At 35.4% G+C, this 14,832-nt stretch overlaps 1 protein-coding gene across 3 annotated transcripts in view; it reads right to left on the reverse strand.

Annotated features, from left to right (window-relative positions):
• Nucleotides 1-631: 631 nt before the first annotated feature.
• Nucleotides 632-14,832, reverse strand: part of ATG2B (autophagy related 2B) — a 43,787-nt gene continuing 29,586 nt past the window's right edge. For 2 of the 3 annotated variants that reach the window (XM_059850266.1, XM_059850264.1), the window contains exons 31-42: nucleotides 14,091-14,317; nucleotides 13,349-13,457; nucleotides 11,447-11,641; nucleotides 10,818-10,919; nucleotides 9,176-9,254; nucleotides 8,162-8,366; nucleotides 7,193-7,262; nucleotides 6,187-6,269; nucleotides 5,614-5,735; nucleotides 5,279-5,433; nucleotides 4,103-4,252; nucleotides 632-3,330 (exon numbers count right to left, since the gene is read on the reverse strand). In XM_059850266.1, the coding sequence (XP_059706249.1) occupies nucleotides 3,100-3,330; nucleotides 4,103-4,252; nucleotides 5,279-5,433; nucleotides 5,614-5,735; nucleotides 6,187-6,269; nucleotides 7,193-7,262; nucleotides 8,162-8,366; nucleotides 9,176-9,254; nucleotides 10,818-10,919; nucleotides 11,447-11,641; nucleotides 13,349-13,457; nucleotides 14,091-14,317 (1,728 nt within the window). In that variant the 3' untranslated portion in view covers nucleotides 632-3,099. The remainder of the gene's footprint in view (nucleotides 3,331-4,102; nucleotides 4,253-5,278; nucleotides 5,434-5,613; nucleotides 5,736-6,186; nucleotides 6,270-7,192; nucleotides 7,263-8,161; nucleotides 8,367-9,175; nucleotides 9,255-10,817; nucleotides 10,920-11,446; nucleotides 11,642-13,348; nucleotides 13,458-14,090; nucleotides 14,318-14,832) is intronic. The other variant, XM_059850265.1, reaches the window with a different exon arrangement.

Consider the following 14,832-nt stretch of genomic DNA (forward strand, 5'->3'; position numbering starts at 1 on the left):
ATCCATGTATTATTTGAAACACCTGGATACTTAATAAAACCCAGGATGACAGTTCTATTAGGATTATGCTGGGCTAAGTAACAGGAATAGCAGTAGTAGTGTTAGATAGTTTGGAGAGAATTAAAACATTGTCTATGACAGTTTAAAGCCTCTACAAATATGAAAACTGCCCATATCTATAGCAACTGATTTCAGCGGAAAATTCAAGTACAAGAATATTCTTTACAATCTCCTTGTGCTAATGGAAAATACAGTAATGTTATCTATAAGCTTCCATTTCCAGGGAATATGTCCAGATTCAAATCACATTTTGTCTATTTTTTTCTAAGTGCTTGAAAACTCCTACAGTATTGAGCAGAGTATTTGATGAATCCCTTCTCATACATGATACTTTTTGATTTAAAATACAAGCCGAGACCCACAAGACATATTCCTCAAACTAGTCTTAGTATAAAGACTAGTTTGATAAGTTTTGTAATTTTTTAGGTTTTTTAAACATTTCAAACACTGCAACAATGCAGAATATGCACCCAAAATTAGAAAACCATTTCCAAAATAAAATGTTGAAAAAAAAACTTAGAATCAATTTCACTGAAAAGCCTCAATAAAGTGCAAGCAGCAAATGAGAGAGTTTACATAGTGAAAAGTGAAGTTTAATAAATTTGTACAATCTGTATTGCTGACAATGAGAGACACGCTATAAAAATGTTTTACCTTGACATCATGCCCTCATATAAAAATATATTCTAGTTACCTTGCAGTACAATTAGATCTTGACAGAACTGAAAAAGAAAAGAACACTGAAATGCCACTTCTTTTCAGCAGTGTCTGAAAGGAAGAAAATATGCAGATTTATGCTACTGCAGTGTATTTTAATTAAGTGGTTGAACTGGTTTAGCTATTTACTAGTACTAGCTAATTACTAGTATACTAATTCCCAATGAAAAAGGTGCATTGCTACTTACTTGCACTGATTCACCACCACTTCTTGAGAAGGCATTCAGGAGGTGCCACATTGCAAACATGGAACTCATTCCTGTGCAAAATGCTCATGCTTTGAGCTCTCATTAAAGCAAAGCTCTCTAATTACTGAACAGAAGTATGCACTACAGCAAGTATTTTTACATCAGAAAATATTTTAGGTTATTAAATCTGCAGGTATTTTTCCTCTCAAAAGCATCTCCTCCTGCTTGCAGCAAGTCATTTAGCTGAAATAACCAGGTTTTCAGTGCACCACAACTTCAATGATTCCAGTGAATTGAAACACAACTTTATAATATCACCTGCCACCCTACCCAGGAAATTGTTTTTACCTGGAGCTTTGTTTCATGAAAAAAAATAAAGCACAAGTCTTCCCAACAGAGGGGACGTTTTCAAATCATTTACTGTCCAGCCAGATTCTTTGGTGTTCAGGAATACCTAGCATAGTATCAGCATGAACAAGCAGCATTTTTTTTTTTCTTCATATACTCCTGCTTGTCCCTTAAGGCCCATCAGGAAAGTTTCTGCTAGAGGCAAGTTAATTGAACAAAGAATGAAAATACTTCCTCATCACCCTTTGAGACTGAAGTCTGATCAATAGTATCTGATGTCCCCCTTTCAGTGGGAATTTTCCACATGGCATATGGGCAGGATTTCCACTTATGACTAGCACAGAACTATAACAAATTTACATACTGGCTAGTCATTTAAAGTTTAATCTACTGAAATTCAAAATGAGTACTTTTCAATTCAAAAGAGTCTTTACTTTTTATTCTCCAGTTTTTGCTAATACAAGACAAAAGAAAGTTCATTATTGCACATCTATCGCCAAGACTTTCAACTGCCCCAAAATGGTGCAATGTCAGGTGCTTAGTAAAGCTCTGTGGAGACACATGTCACCTACTAAATGGTAAATAATGTCAGTACCAACCTGGATTTTTGAAGTTTTGCTGTCCTTTTTTAAAAACCTCTCATCGGTTCACTGTTTCAGTTAAAGGACCCCAAATACTCACTATCAAATAACTGATGACACACAATCTAAAGTAAGAATATCTTGTGAGAGCAGCAACTTTGCAACAATATGAACGTTAAATAAAAGCAGATTACTAAAATAAAGTCTGTATAGCCTTCTAACTATGAAATTATGAAATAATTTGTTTTTACTTATGATTTTTCATTCTTACAAAGAACTGTTGGTGACAATTAGAATTAACTGTTTTCCTGAACAGTAGATATTTTTAGCATTGTAATTAGTGTAACAGTAGACAAAAAAGCTTTTACATATAATGAGTTTAAATAAATTTAAGACACTTTTCTGTAGGATCATCATCAAATGATGCTCTTCAATAATTTTTGTAAGCTTCTAAACCACGTAAAGGATAATGCACATTACATTTTATTCACACTATAAAAAAAGCACAATATACAGGCCATATCCTTTAAAGTGCAACACAACAGAACATTTCTGCAACATTCAGGTTCTTCAAAAACCCACAAAAGTAGGTATTTAATATTTAGGAACAAATTCTGTTCATAGGTGTATTGACACTGAATCTAAACTCTGAATGGTTATCAAGCTTGTCCTTGCTGGAAGTGCCACGCTAAAAGCGATGCTTATGACCATTAAACAGTATTATCTTATCTGCTTCCATATTAGACAGCTCATGTCTCATGTCCACAATGAAAGCTTTTATTCTTTAGTCAGTGAAGAGCATCTGCAGAGCCTTTATTGAAGGCAGTTCTTTGACTATGCTCAGAAAACCTCTTTAAAGTCCACTTAGCTTCACCATACAGGCTACTGCTTCAGATGTCAAATCTACCAAGAAAAATATGGTAAATGGAGCAGAGCAAGCATGTCTCTGAGTTGGCAGCGCATGCTTCACTATGTTTGGCACTATCGACCAAATGTATTGGTAACACACAGTACAAGCACGTACCAATTCGCTTTTCACTTCTTAAACATTTTTGGTTGGATGTTTTGCTAGTAACAGGTGGAAAACCTCATTTGTTCCTGAGATGAGCATGACAAAACAAAGTGAGCTCCATCTAAAGCTGCCAACAGGACATTCTTCTGCATTTCCAGCCTTGCTACCTGCCTGCTGAGCCAGATTTACAACCTCAATCCTCCCCAAGGCGCCACTTCTGAGATTCTTCTTGACGTACATCCGGCCTGATCTGGTTTCTCATTCCACCCAGAACGTTTGAGGTCGCCTCTGTTGCAACAATGAAAGGTTTCACCACAGTTGGTGGGATTTGGCGGAGGACTCCTCCTACTGCTCCAGTGACTCCTCTGTTCTCATGCTCACGAGCAGCAGTCTCATAGATGGTTTGGGCTGTGTCCGTAATACCCTTTAAGAAAATAAAAGGAATCAGTTACACTAAAAAAGAAAAAGCAACCTCTTCTAGTTTTAAGGGAAATTTTAAACTGCTCAGCATTTTTCTTCCTGGTGATTTGTATTATAACTGTAGTAAAACAATACTGACATAAATATGATTTAGTTCTTCCAATGAGGCTTAAAATAACACTCCTATGGACTTAGATGTAAATATTTCATTTCATATGGTGGCACACCTTGTGCATAAGGGAAGAAGCTTTGGGGTACTGTGAACTACTGAAAAAATACAAAATTCTCTGGAAACTCAGCTGACACCTTACTTCATAGACACTACATAAGGTGCAACAAACCAAGTACAATATGAAATATAATAAAAAGAGGTCAGCATTCTAATTTATAATACCCTGTCATACTAGAGAAAAGTTTCACTTCTTTTAAATCCCACATTATGCTTAAACTCTACTTCCCTCAGAATTAACAGTAACTGCAAAGGTTGTAGAGCAGAAAGGGAAGGGAAGGTTGGATGAAACAGCACAGGCAATCAAGTTTACTTGGCTCAGAATAATTGTAAGCCATCACTCAAGTCCTATTCACACTCATCTGCATGACATCTTAGGTTTTTTTCTTTTTTCCATTCAAGATTTCTGTTGGTTTAAGATAATTGATGAAGACAGTCTTGTTCAAATCTGAAACCTCCTTCTCCATTTGGTCAGCCTAAACTTTTATAATACCATTTTAGGAAATAATTCTTAACTTTGGTTCCTAACAATTGCTTCTGCACTCACCTCTTTCACAACACTGTAGGCTTTGGCTACACCCTCCCGCAGGTCGACCGGCTGAGGAGCCAAGCGATGGCGAGGGAACCGTTTGATCTTTTTCGCTTCAATGAAGGTAGGCCCTGGTGATACCATGTCATAAGCAGTTTCTGCAGCTGCCTGCACGTCAGGAGCAAATGCAAAACATGTGTGTGTTATAGCACCTGATCACAAATTTTAACTACTAATAGGGTGATGTCACTGAAATAAAAGAATTCTTATTCCACAAATAATATTCATTTGCATCAGATTACAGTTCTGTACAAGAACTTCTGGAATGTGCAGCTCTAGCTATATATTAGTTCCATAATGGAAGAATGAATGTTATAGCTTTGGGTGGGGTTTTCTCCCCTCCTAATTGTTGTCTCTTCAAAGGCAACCTCTAAACTGCATCAAATGCTCAAGATAGAAAGTGAACATTTGATCAATGGTATTTCTTATAAATACACACATATAATCCCACTTGTGATTAACATCACTGGTTTTCTGACTATATACGTTCAAGCTAAGGCACATACATTATTTTTGCATGATTAGATGGAAAAAGTGTACTTTCGTTGTATTTTTCTATTTTTTATATTAAGAAACATAAATTTATTAACACTTTAATCCAAGATTCCCTTAGTATTAAATGCAGGAAGCTTTACAGACTTTGTGTAGATCTACAGAAACAGTATTGGTTTGGGTTTGGGGGTTTCTTTTGGCTGGTTTTGTGGGCTTGTTTTTTTAAAAATAAGCACTGAGAAGCCGACATTTTATAAAAAGGTAAGAATCTACTAGTGGATAACACACATAGAACAAAGAACTCATCTTTCTCAGCATCATGTTTTTTTAGTGAAACTGAACATTTTCATATTAAGCTGTACGTTGTAATGCATTAAAGACATTAAGAAACAAGCAGCAGCTTGAGTGTTGAGCAGTATTTAAACACAGTTTTCTAACCACTGAATTTGATGCCATAGTTCTCACCTCAGAGACTGCTGCAAACTTTGCCTAGTCTCTGTTCTCCTATTTATACAGCTGCCTTTTCTTTTTTAACAGATGCTCCCTAGCTTAAATCTATAGCATTAAGACATTAGCTTAATACAGAGCACTTACTAGACACAACTCTCATTTTACATCTAACTTCAGGAGTACACACTCTACCTGTATAGTCTGAACCATTCTGTTTGTCAGCTCCAGTGCTGCCATGGCAGTGGAAGTACCAAAAGAAGCTGCTCCTCTTTGAAAGCCTCTGACAATACGACCGTCCTTGCGGTACTGCTCTATTGGCAACCACACCAGGTCTTTCAGACCTTGCACTGAAAATGAAGACACAACACCAAAGTCAGACAGTTCTCTTAGATATGCAGAATGCCTTGAAAGGAAAACAAGAGTCAGCATGGTTTGTGTTGGTATTTTGAGAGGGGAGAGGTGTTGTCTGGTTTTTAAAGAAACAAACACATTCATATGTAGCTGAACAAAAGTAAGAATTAACTTACCTAACTGCACAAGCGAATGCATGGGCCCTACTCCTCCCAAAATTCCTGGTAGCTGGTTTTTCTTTATATCATTAAGCCATTCACTGATGGCATAGGAGAATAATTTATCCACACCTAATAAACTAAAGTAAATACAATTATTAATTTTTTAAAACAAACAATTCCTAATAAGATAAATGCATTCATTATTCACTGATGTAAAAGATGTCATTTAAACAAAAGAAAATCTTCTTCAAATGTCTTTTATTGCTGTTGGCTAAGCCAAGTATTTCAATTGTATATGCTTTATAAAACAAACTCAAAACTGCATAATCACATCCAGTTCCACAGGAAGTGAAGATGAAACTAAAATGAAGAGTTTATCATCACGAATAGCACAATTATTGAATTCTGTTCTGAGTTAGAAGTTCTTGAATTATATACGTTTGAAAAAAACCTAGAATCAAAAAGTATTCTGGATTTTAGCATTAAGACATTAATGCTAAAATTTTCTCTTAAGCATCTTAAGAGAAAATTTGCTTTGCATTTGCAAATTTGCAATAGCAGTGTTGATCTACATTTTGAGAAACTTACCCGTGTCTATAGCAAAGCCTCTTCAGCTTTAATTCTGAGCAGTTCAACTGAGCAAGCCCAATAAGAATCCCAGCTAATGTTCCCTGTAAGTGAAATATTTTGTTATCACATACATTTACTCAATCCATACAACCTGCGAGGAATAATTTCATCATCTCAACTCTTTTTTACAAGTATTCTGTCTAAATATTCTCTCCCAGTGTCCCAAACGTACATGGAAACTTGCAAAAAAAAAGAAACCTGGCTTAACCTGCTACTCAAAAAAAAAAAACCACCTGGATATAAGACGGCTTCTTCAGAAATAATAAGCTATAATAAATTATGCAAACATAGTTCTGGCTTTAGTGTGTTCCAGGCATTCTGAAGCTACCATATTTCATGTTTTGATTTCTAATATCTGGGCAAATTCAAGAAGTTGCTGCTTTCCATATTTTCTTACTGATTTGCCATGATAAAGTACAAGCCTTGTTGTGCAAATAGGATTTTTTGATGTTGGCTTCTAAACTCGGTGTGATAAAGAATGAACATTTTAACAATAATCATAAGCATTTTTCTCATCTGTAATAGATTCTACCATTGCCACTGAGGCCCATATGCTACTAGACAGCAAGGAAAGGAAACAAGGAGAACAAACAACAATATTTTGTTCTAGCATCAATGAGGAAAAAATAAAATACAATGCACGATTCTGACATCAGACAGTGGTATCATAATTTGAGGGGCACTGCAGCTCTACACTATGATTTCAAGCCAATCATGGAGCTTACAAATGTGATATTCAAGTTCTATCCTGGATTAATCATAATTTGGGATCCACCCCTAGTTTTCCAATTAAGAGTGAAACGAGGTTAAGCTTTACTGAAATTAAGGGGAAAGAAAGTGTTTTATATTTGTTACAATTGCATCATTAATGATTAGGGAGCATAAAGATTCATGGAGCAGGGAGGGGAGAGCAAAACAAATAGCATCAAATTTTTGTTCTATAGTATCAGCATTATACACAAACCTGATCCATTGATACATGCTTCCCATGGTAATCAAGCCGTATTGGAACTTCTGATGTAAAGCGAAATTCTCTGGGACATACAATGGAAATATTATAGTGAGAAACATGAAAAGGAAATTAAATTATCCTTCTGAAAACAAACTCATGGTTTCCCATTCTCCTGGAACAGGATATCATACCCTTTTCTGTAAACCATAAATCCTTCAGTTACTGTGTTAGTACTTCAGAATAAATGTACAAAATACAGTGGCAAATTCAGCTTTTCTTGGTTTATTTACATCTATTTCAGGTTAGCATTTGTAATAAATTTTAAAGTCTTGCAAATGTGCTACTAATCCTGCAAGTGAGTAAAAACCAAGCAAACACCCACAAAATGATGGTTCTGTGGGCAAGTGAAACTTGATAAAAAATTCTGTTGGTAATGCATGTGGCAAAATAGAACCACAGCCATGCTATTACAATTTAACTCTGCACTGCTTAGCACACCACATATCTTTTGTCAGAGGCACTTACGATCTGAATGTACATGAAAAAACTTCTGCATAACAAATTACAATTTTGATAGTCACTTCCCAGTCAGGGCTACATTAGAGTTTCTCTTGTGATATCTTAATTTCATACCTCTCTTCTGTTATATCCTTATATCCTCTTCCTTTATATACTCTCATCTTTGGTCATATTAGTAATTTATAGTTAGACATAAGAGTACAAACACTGCTCTTTTTGTGCATTGGTAATACATCTCATTACTGTTTCTCTATAGGGCAGAGATATAACATTTACTTCCTTGTGCACAGTAGTGTGCAAAAGTTAATAAAAATCATTGGTGACCTTCCAGCGATAGAAACAAATATATCTGCTTTCTACAAGCAGCCAATAAACAAAAAAAAAAAAAAAAAGCACCTTGCCTGAAGGTCTGGAATAGTTTATCACCACACTTTCTTAAAACATTTTGTAACAAAAGTTTACCTGAAAAATACTGGCTGATCACTGTATGATGTCGTTTCTTGTGAGAACTGATCATCCTCTCCATTAACCACATCCATGGAATCAATGCTGCCATTTTCATTTGCTTGCTTTTGTGATGCAAGAGAAATGACTGGACTTGGTTCCTTAAGGCTGCTGACGTGCCTGGGCAAACTACATGTAACTTCAGCACCAGGAGACTTTTTGACTAAGAAAAGAAATTACACACAGTAAAGTGACTCATATTTTTCACAGTGATTACAGAGAGATTGTATTTACACAATTACTGTGTCCTTAGTAAGTTCTAATGCTTATCAGCAGGAATTACTAGCAGGGCAATATTTAGATTCTCTCAGGTTTTGATAGAAGTTATTACACGCAGCTGAAGTTGAGGTTAGTGCATCAGCATAAATAATGATCTGGTTCCAATGGCAGTACTGCAGAGTGCTTCATCACCTGTGCATTTCAGCATGACATCTCAACAGAAATAGGTAAAGAAAGTATATCTGCTAAGTAATATCCAAATGCACTTTATAGTGGAAATGTGCTTTTCAATATGTACTATTTTGCATCAGATAATGTAATTGATAAGAAGTACTGCTTCAACAGCATATATACATTATTTAATAGCACTTGCATAAAGTATGTTTGTCTAATAGCTTGAAGTTGTCTAACACAGAATTTTATAAATAAGCAGGACAACACATTAGTTTTATCCAATAGCATATGTAGTCTTCAATTTTTCCGGAAGCTCTTATTAAATATGCGCCAATTTTGGTTAAAGCTCCTTTTATAGAATTAAGATTCCAGGTGTTGAAGACCTTTGTTAGTATTTCTAAAAAAAAAGCTTAAATACCAAAGGCTTTTGAGTTCTCAAAAAATCAGTCATTAACGTTAGTGCTCAAACCCCAACACAAGGTTTTATACACACAAGATTCACATGAATTTATAGACATGTACCCAAATTAAAGGACAAATAAGCAGTACTTTTATGTTAGATTTTTTTTAGAAATATACCTTCAGGATCTGGAGTAACTAAGAGTTCTACTTCTGTAGAAAGGCTAGTGAAAAAGTCCTTCAGGAAAAACAAGGCATCCTAATGGCAAAAAGTAAAATAGAATCATGTTAAAATAAATACAAAGACCTAATTCTCTAAAAACATTATCTACTATTCCAGATCTATTTCTATGCAGATATGAAACAAAACTTTTTTTTTTCTTTTTGATTCTTTAACATATGTATAAACCACAAAGAAATCTAGGACAGAAACCAGGAAGACGCTCTTAGCCACTGCATCCTGCTCCATATAACAGGATTTAATGATCTATCTGGGTCTTAAAAATGCAGGGCTATTTTCATCATTTCTGCTCTCGAATTGGAGACTGTTCCAGAACTGAGTTTCAGAATTCAGTTATAAATTTTTCTCTGATTTGCAGCAGAAGGTATTTAAACATAGTTTATATTCCAAAGTCAATCAAATCATTACAAATCGGGGCTCCTCACTGCTTCATTAAAAGTCATTAATATCTATGGTATTCATGTCTTAATAATGCCATAAAGCTATTCCATCCCAGCTTTCTTTTCAGACAGATGCATTACACTGGTGCTTTATTCATCCTATCATTGATGACAACTGGACTTTCTTTTCCATTTTGACTTCCAGCTGATAAGACTGACAGCTTAAGCAGTAATAACAAGTATTTCTAATGACTGCATGCAGCCCTGTTCTTCCAAAAAAGCTGTGGTTAATTTCATAGAAGTTGTAAAGCTGAATTTTGTTTATGGTACAAAACATAAAAGACTTACAAAGTAACCAAGAAGGAGCATACTTCCTCCCTAGATGGCAGTATTTCCAGGCCATTTTTTCCTAGACAAAATTATTGCACACTAGACAAGGCTCAGTTTTGCTACGAGTGAAATGAAAACTTGGTCTCTAATGTGTGCTGAAAGAAAGAAAAGGTATGGAAATCCTAACTAAGCTCCTAAAAAAATCCAAATCCCGCATAGCTCTCTGAACATGACAAATGAAGGAAGAAATGCTTCTAACTGCACTTCACATTTGCTAGCACAAACATATAGAGCTCTTACTGCTTTAGAAAAACCCCAGTGTTTCTTGAATATATCAAAAATACCTTGCATGAAGCCCTGCTAAAGAAAGTAAAACAATTTCTGCTCTTCCTGCCACTGCAGGCAAGACAAAGCCTTCAGGTTACAGAAGCATTTCTCGAGTGTCAAGTGCCCTTGACCAACATCTTGTGAATCACTTCAGGCTAATCAATAATCTTATTCAATTAAAGACAATGAAGTCACTTCATGAACAAACAAAACCAGATCATTCAAGAATAAGTAGTTATTTTTAAAAGCTGTGATTCCAAATCCTTTGAGATTATCAGAAGTTCCAGGAGGAAAACTTACTGAGGAAATAGTTTTGTCTAAGGTATTCTTAGTTCTTAAATAAATAAAAAAATATTGTCTTTTTAATAGCTGGAGCAGAAGGCAAGTTCTAGCATGGATATGAATGAAACAATAGAGACCCAAAGATTAAATAAATGTAAAATGTAAAATATGCACGATGGCTAAAAGTATCTGGTTAAAAGAAACCCCAGGTGTCATTCAATGAAGAAAAAAAGATTTTATTTTTTGCCCTGGCACAACCAACCTGGTCAATATTGAGGCGAAGTGGCATTAGTGAAACACGTAAACAACATTCCTGTGGGGATCTGCCAGACTCTGGACGGACATGTAAAGCTTTAACTGTTAACTGAAAAAAACCAACAAGAGAAATAAAAGCACTAACATTCACAATTATTACATCTCAGAACACCAGCTAGGAAAAACATTTACTGCTAAATCTCTGTACTAGTATGATTTCACTTAGCAATTACAGTATTAAATAAAAATTTCCTCTGAATGTTATAAAAAAATAAAGTTAAAAGAAAGCCTCCAAAAATTACTAAATCCTTTACAGAACCATTAAGACTACTGTATACCATAAAAATACAAATCTGCATGTGAAATTGTGAAAGGTACCAAAGTAGTCCGGCACATCTGGTTTTTTTAACTAACAATCTCAAACCCATTAATACCTGACATACTGACATTCAAACTGACTTTTGAATTAGCCTTAATATTCACAAAGAGTCTAGCAAATAACTATCAACAAATTATACTACTTCTATGTTGCATGAGCTCATGTTTCTGCTTCTGCAAGATTAAGAAGTGCACATAGCCCCCAAAATGATAACTCTATCACTGCAATTGTAAGAAATTAACATTTCATAGCTATACCATGTTTGAATGTGCTTTTCTGGGCATCTCCTTACTGCAGTAGAGATAGAGAAATTTATTCATTTGTGATGTAGCTAAGCGATCTCTGATCTCCAGGTCTTGAACAATAAAAACTTGTCGTGACACCGGCTGCTCCAACAAACAGGATTCACCTTCTGCACCACCTGGAGGATACACCTCATGCTGGAATTTCACCTTTCAAAAAGGAAAGAAAACCAGCATAATCAGCTTCGTTGATAAACACCATTTAATAGCAGAATAGTTCTTTTAAAAAATAAACAAAAATCAGGGAAGTATACCACATATAAGAACTTTTAAAGCTGTCTATTATTTTAAATTTACAGACATACTATGAAGATTTCTGAACACTATTCAGGTTTTTGTATATCTAGCAGAAATCTTCCAATTTCTAGTTCTGTAAATGTTCATACTTTTGCATGCAAAGTCAAGCCAAAACAAAGAGTACTGACTCTCTGATAAGGAAGTCTTACTGCCATAGGATAAGGAATGAATTTCACTTTTTTTTTAATTGACTCAGCTTTTTCCTCTCAATCCTGACATCTTTCTGACTTCATAGTGAAGCCTGTACCAGACAATCTTGCAGTTCTTGAAACCTGCACCCTCTAATACTTCAGAAAACAAATGTTTCTTCCCTACCACCTGCCTTCTCAAGTGGCTTCCTGAGGTCTTGTTTCTTTTTTCATACTCCCTTTAATCCATATAAATCTAACTCAGCATTTTTCTTCAATTCTAGGTTATCTTCGTTTGGCCACCCTCTGATGTAGCCCTCATTTCCAGCGGTGGTGACCTACAGACCGTCCCCTGCTCCCCAAATCCCGCCGCATCCGGGCCGGCTGCGGCCCCTGCCGGCCTCGCACCGAGCTCCAAGGCAACACCGCTTGTGACACCTTTTATTCTCCCTCATTTCTTTAAACATTACTGCTCAGCCGTGTACCAAGTTAGGGACCTGAGTAGGGAAAAAAACCTTTATACCACTTCAGGGCTAACATCAACTCTCATTAAATATCTGCAAATTGAGAGATGGCTATCATTCTACATATGAAGTTTTCCAGGCGGCATATTAAATGCTTCCGTTTCTCCTCTTGTTTATTGCAATGTCATGTTTCTTCTAGAAAATGCTATCTTAAGTATCACATATTTCTGGCAAGCTTGAGGTGTTAATGGGATGTATTTTAAGCTTCAGAAATGCACATAGACTATAAAAAGGCCTTTAGTTTTATGTAATGCCTTTCATGTTTATTGGAAACGTTTGAAAACATCTTATTTTAAGAAGATTCTGTTATTGATCAATTTAACATGAAATATGTTTAACTCCATGCCAATATTATTCACAGTGCCAGAAAAAAGCATCTAGTTCCTATGTTAGAGCTAAGCACAGCCTAAAAAAACAGCTGTAAGATGCCTGAAGGGTGCTAAATATGTTAGAGGAAACACAGAAACAATACTCTGATATAACTAGATGTTATTTCATATCCAGTTATCAAATTGATACACTGAATATTCCCAAAAGATCTATGTCCTGCTTATTTTGTTAGAACACCTAATTTCATAACAGGGATACCTATTCAGAATGGAACTAAAGAGAGGAAAACAGAACAGCAGCTGCAAAACTTGGTTATAATAAACAAAAGCTTTTAAGAATATTGTGATGGATATCCTCCATCTTTAGAAACAAGCTTATTCAGAAAAAAAAAACTATGCTAATACTAACAGTTTTTGTCGAACAAATTCTACATTCATCACCATCAAAGTGATTGCTTAGATGTAGATACTGTTGAAAGAAATAGTACTGAACTCTAATGGAAAGGTGTTATCAAAGGAGTATAACATGTAAAGATACCCACAGAGAGAGTCATGGCTGAAGCTGTTTCTGTCACTCACCTTGCTTAATTGTATTTCCATTAGGAAGTCTGGGTTTCTTCCTCTTCCTCCATATGCTGTATTCCGTCCATGCCTTGTTGGTGTATGAGAAGGAGAACTATGGGGACTTCTAGGGAAATTAAAAGAAAAAATACACTTTTGCAGATTAAAGTTATCTCACTGTTAATCTAAAACTAAATGCATCAGATGTAACTTCTTACTAGTTTAATTATATTTTAAAAATCCACTGAAATTACATTACTGTTAATCAATTAATTTATTTTTGTTCAAGGAAAAACATCTAAGCAGAATGCCAGGTGCATGTATCCCACCAAATGAACATTCCTAAAACATTTCCTTAGTTTTGGCTGTAATAATTTTATTCTCTAGCTCACATGACATCCTGTAAATCTTACTTATGCCCTTAAGTCCTAATCTCTTAAGGAAAATTTGACTACCAATATTACCTAAAACAAAATCCACCCCTCCACCCCCCTCCAAAAATCAGCAAAATCAAACCCAGCTTGTCCAGGTTAAGACACAGGAAAAATATTCTCTGATGTGTGGAGTTGAACTGAGTGAGAATCTAGATGATCTTTAAGATCCCTTCCAATCCAAACTATTCTACGACTGATTCCTTGTGAGATGGGAGCCAAGAAGCAAGCAAGGGAGACTTGAGATTGAATAATAAGATTACTCCAAATCAAAAGAAAATAAAGTATTTCTAAATTTTCTAATCCACATAATTAGATCAAACACTTACATGAAACTTTTAGCTGGAGAAGTTGGTGGTGCAGTCCCAAAATCCCTTCCACCATAAAGATGCCAAATAAGAGATATTTCCTTTACAACATAGCGTACCAGAGGAACAGGAAAATGAAGTGGAGCTTTGCTTGTATCCGTTTTTTTTATTGGTTGACTGAAATGATTTTCCTTTATGATAATTGCATCATCAACCATTATTTTTATAACTGGCTCTTCCTCTTTTTCCTAATAAAAAAAAAAAAACATATAGCATTGAGAAGGTGAGATCTGCTTTCTTTATTAAGATGTCTAATTCCTTCCTATGAAAAGGAAAACTTTTCTGTATTGTCTTCTAAAGTTTATAAAACACGTGATCAGTTTAGAAATGTTTCTCATAAAGTACAGACAAAAGCATATGGAAAAAGTAGAACCTGTGAAGTAGTTAAAAACAGCAATTAAAAAAACCCAAACAGAAACAAAAAACTTCCCCACCTAAACTATAAACAAAACTAAGTACTAGTTGAAAGCAAGCAGAAAACCACAGAAGAGCCCAGGCCACCCTATTAGCACTTTTGGAAACAAACACGCTCAACTATAACTGGGAAAATGCAGCTTCTAATCAGGAACCCAAGAACTGCTTCTGTCTATTCAGAAGAATACCACCAGACAACATGCAGAGGGCAGACATTGGTGTAAAGTGACACACAAGCTTTTGTCTGAGGTTTGGCAAGGATTTTAGATCCTTAGAAACATTGAGAGTT

The sequence above is a fragment of the Haemorhous mexicanus genome, chromosome 6, assembly GCF_027477595.1.
Source record: "Haemorhous mexicanus isolate bHaeMex1 chromosome 6, bHaeMex1.pri, whole genome shotgun sequence".
In the NCBI taxonomy this organism is placed as follows: domain Eukaryota; kingdom Metazoa; phylum Chordata; class Aves; order Passeriformes; family Fringillidae; genus Haemorhous; species Haemorhous mexicanus.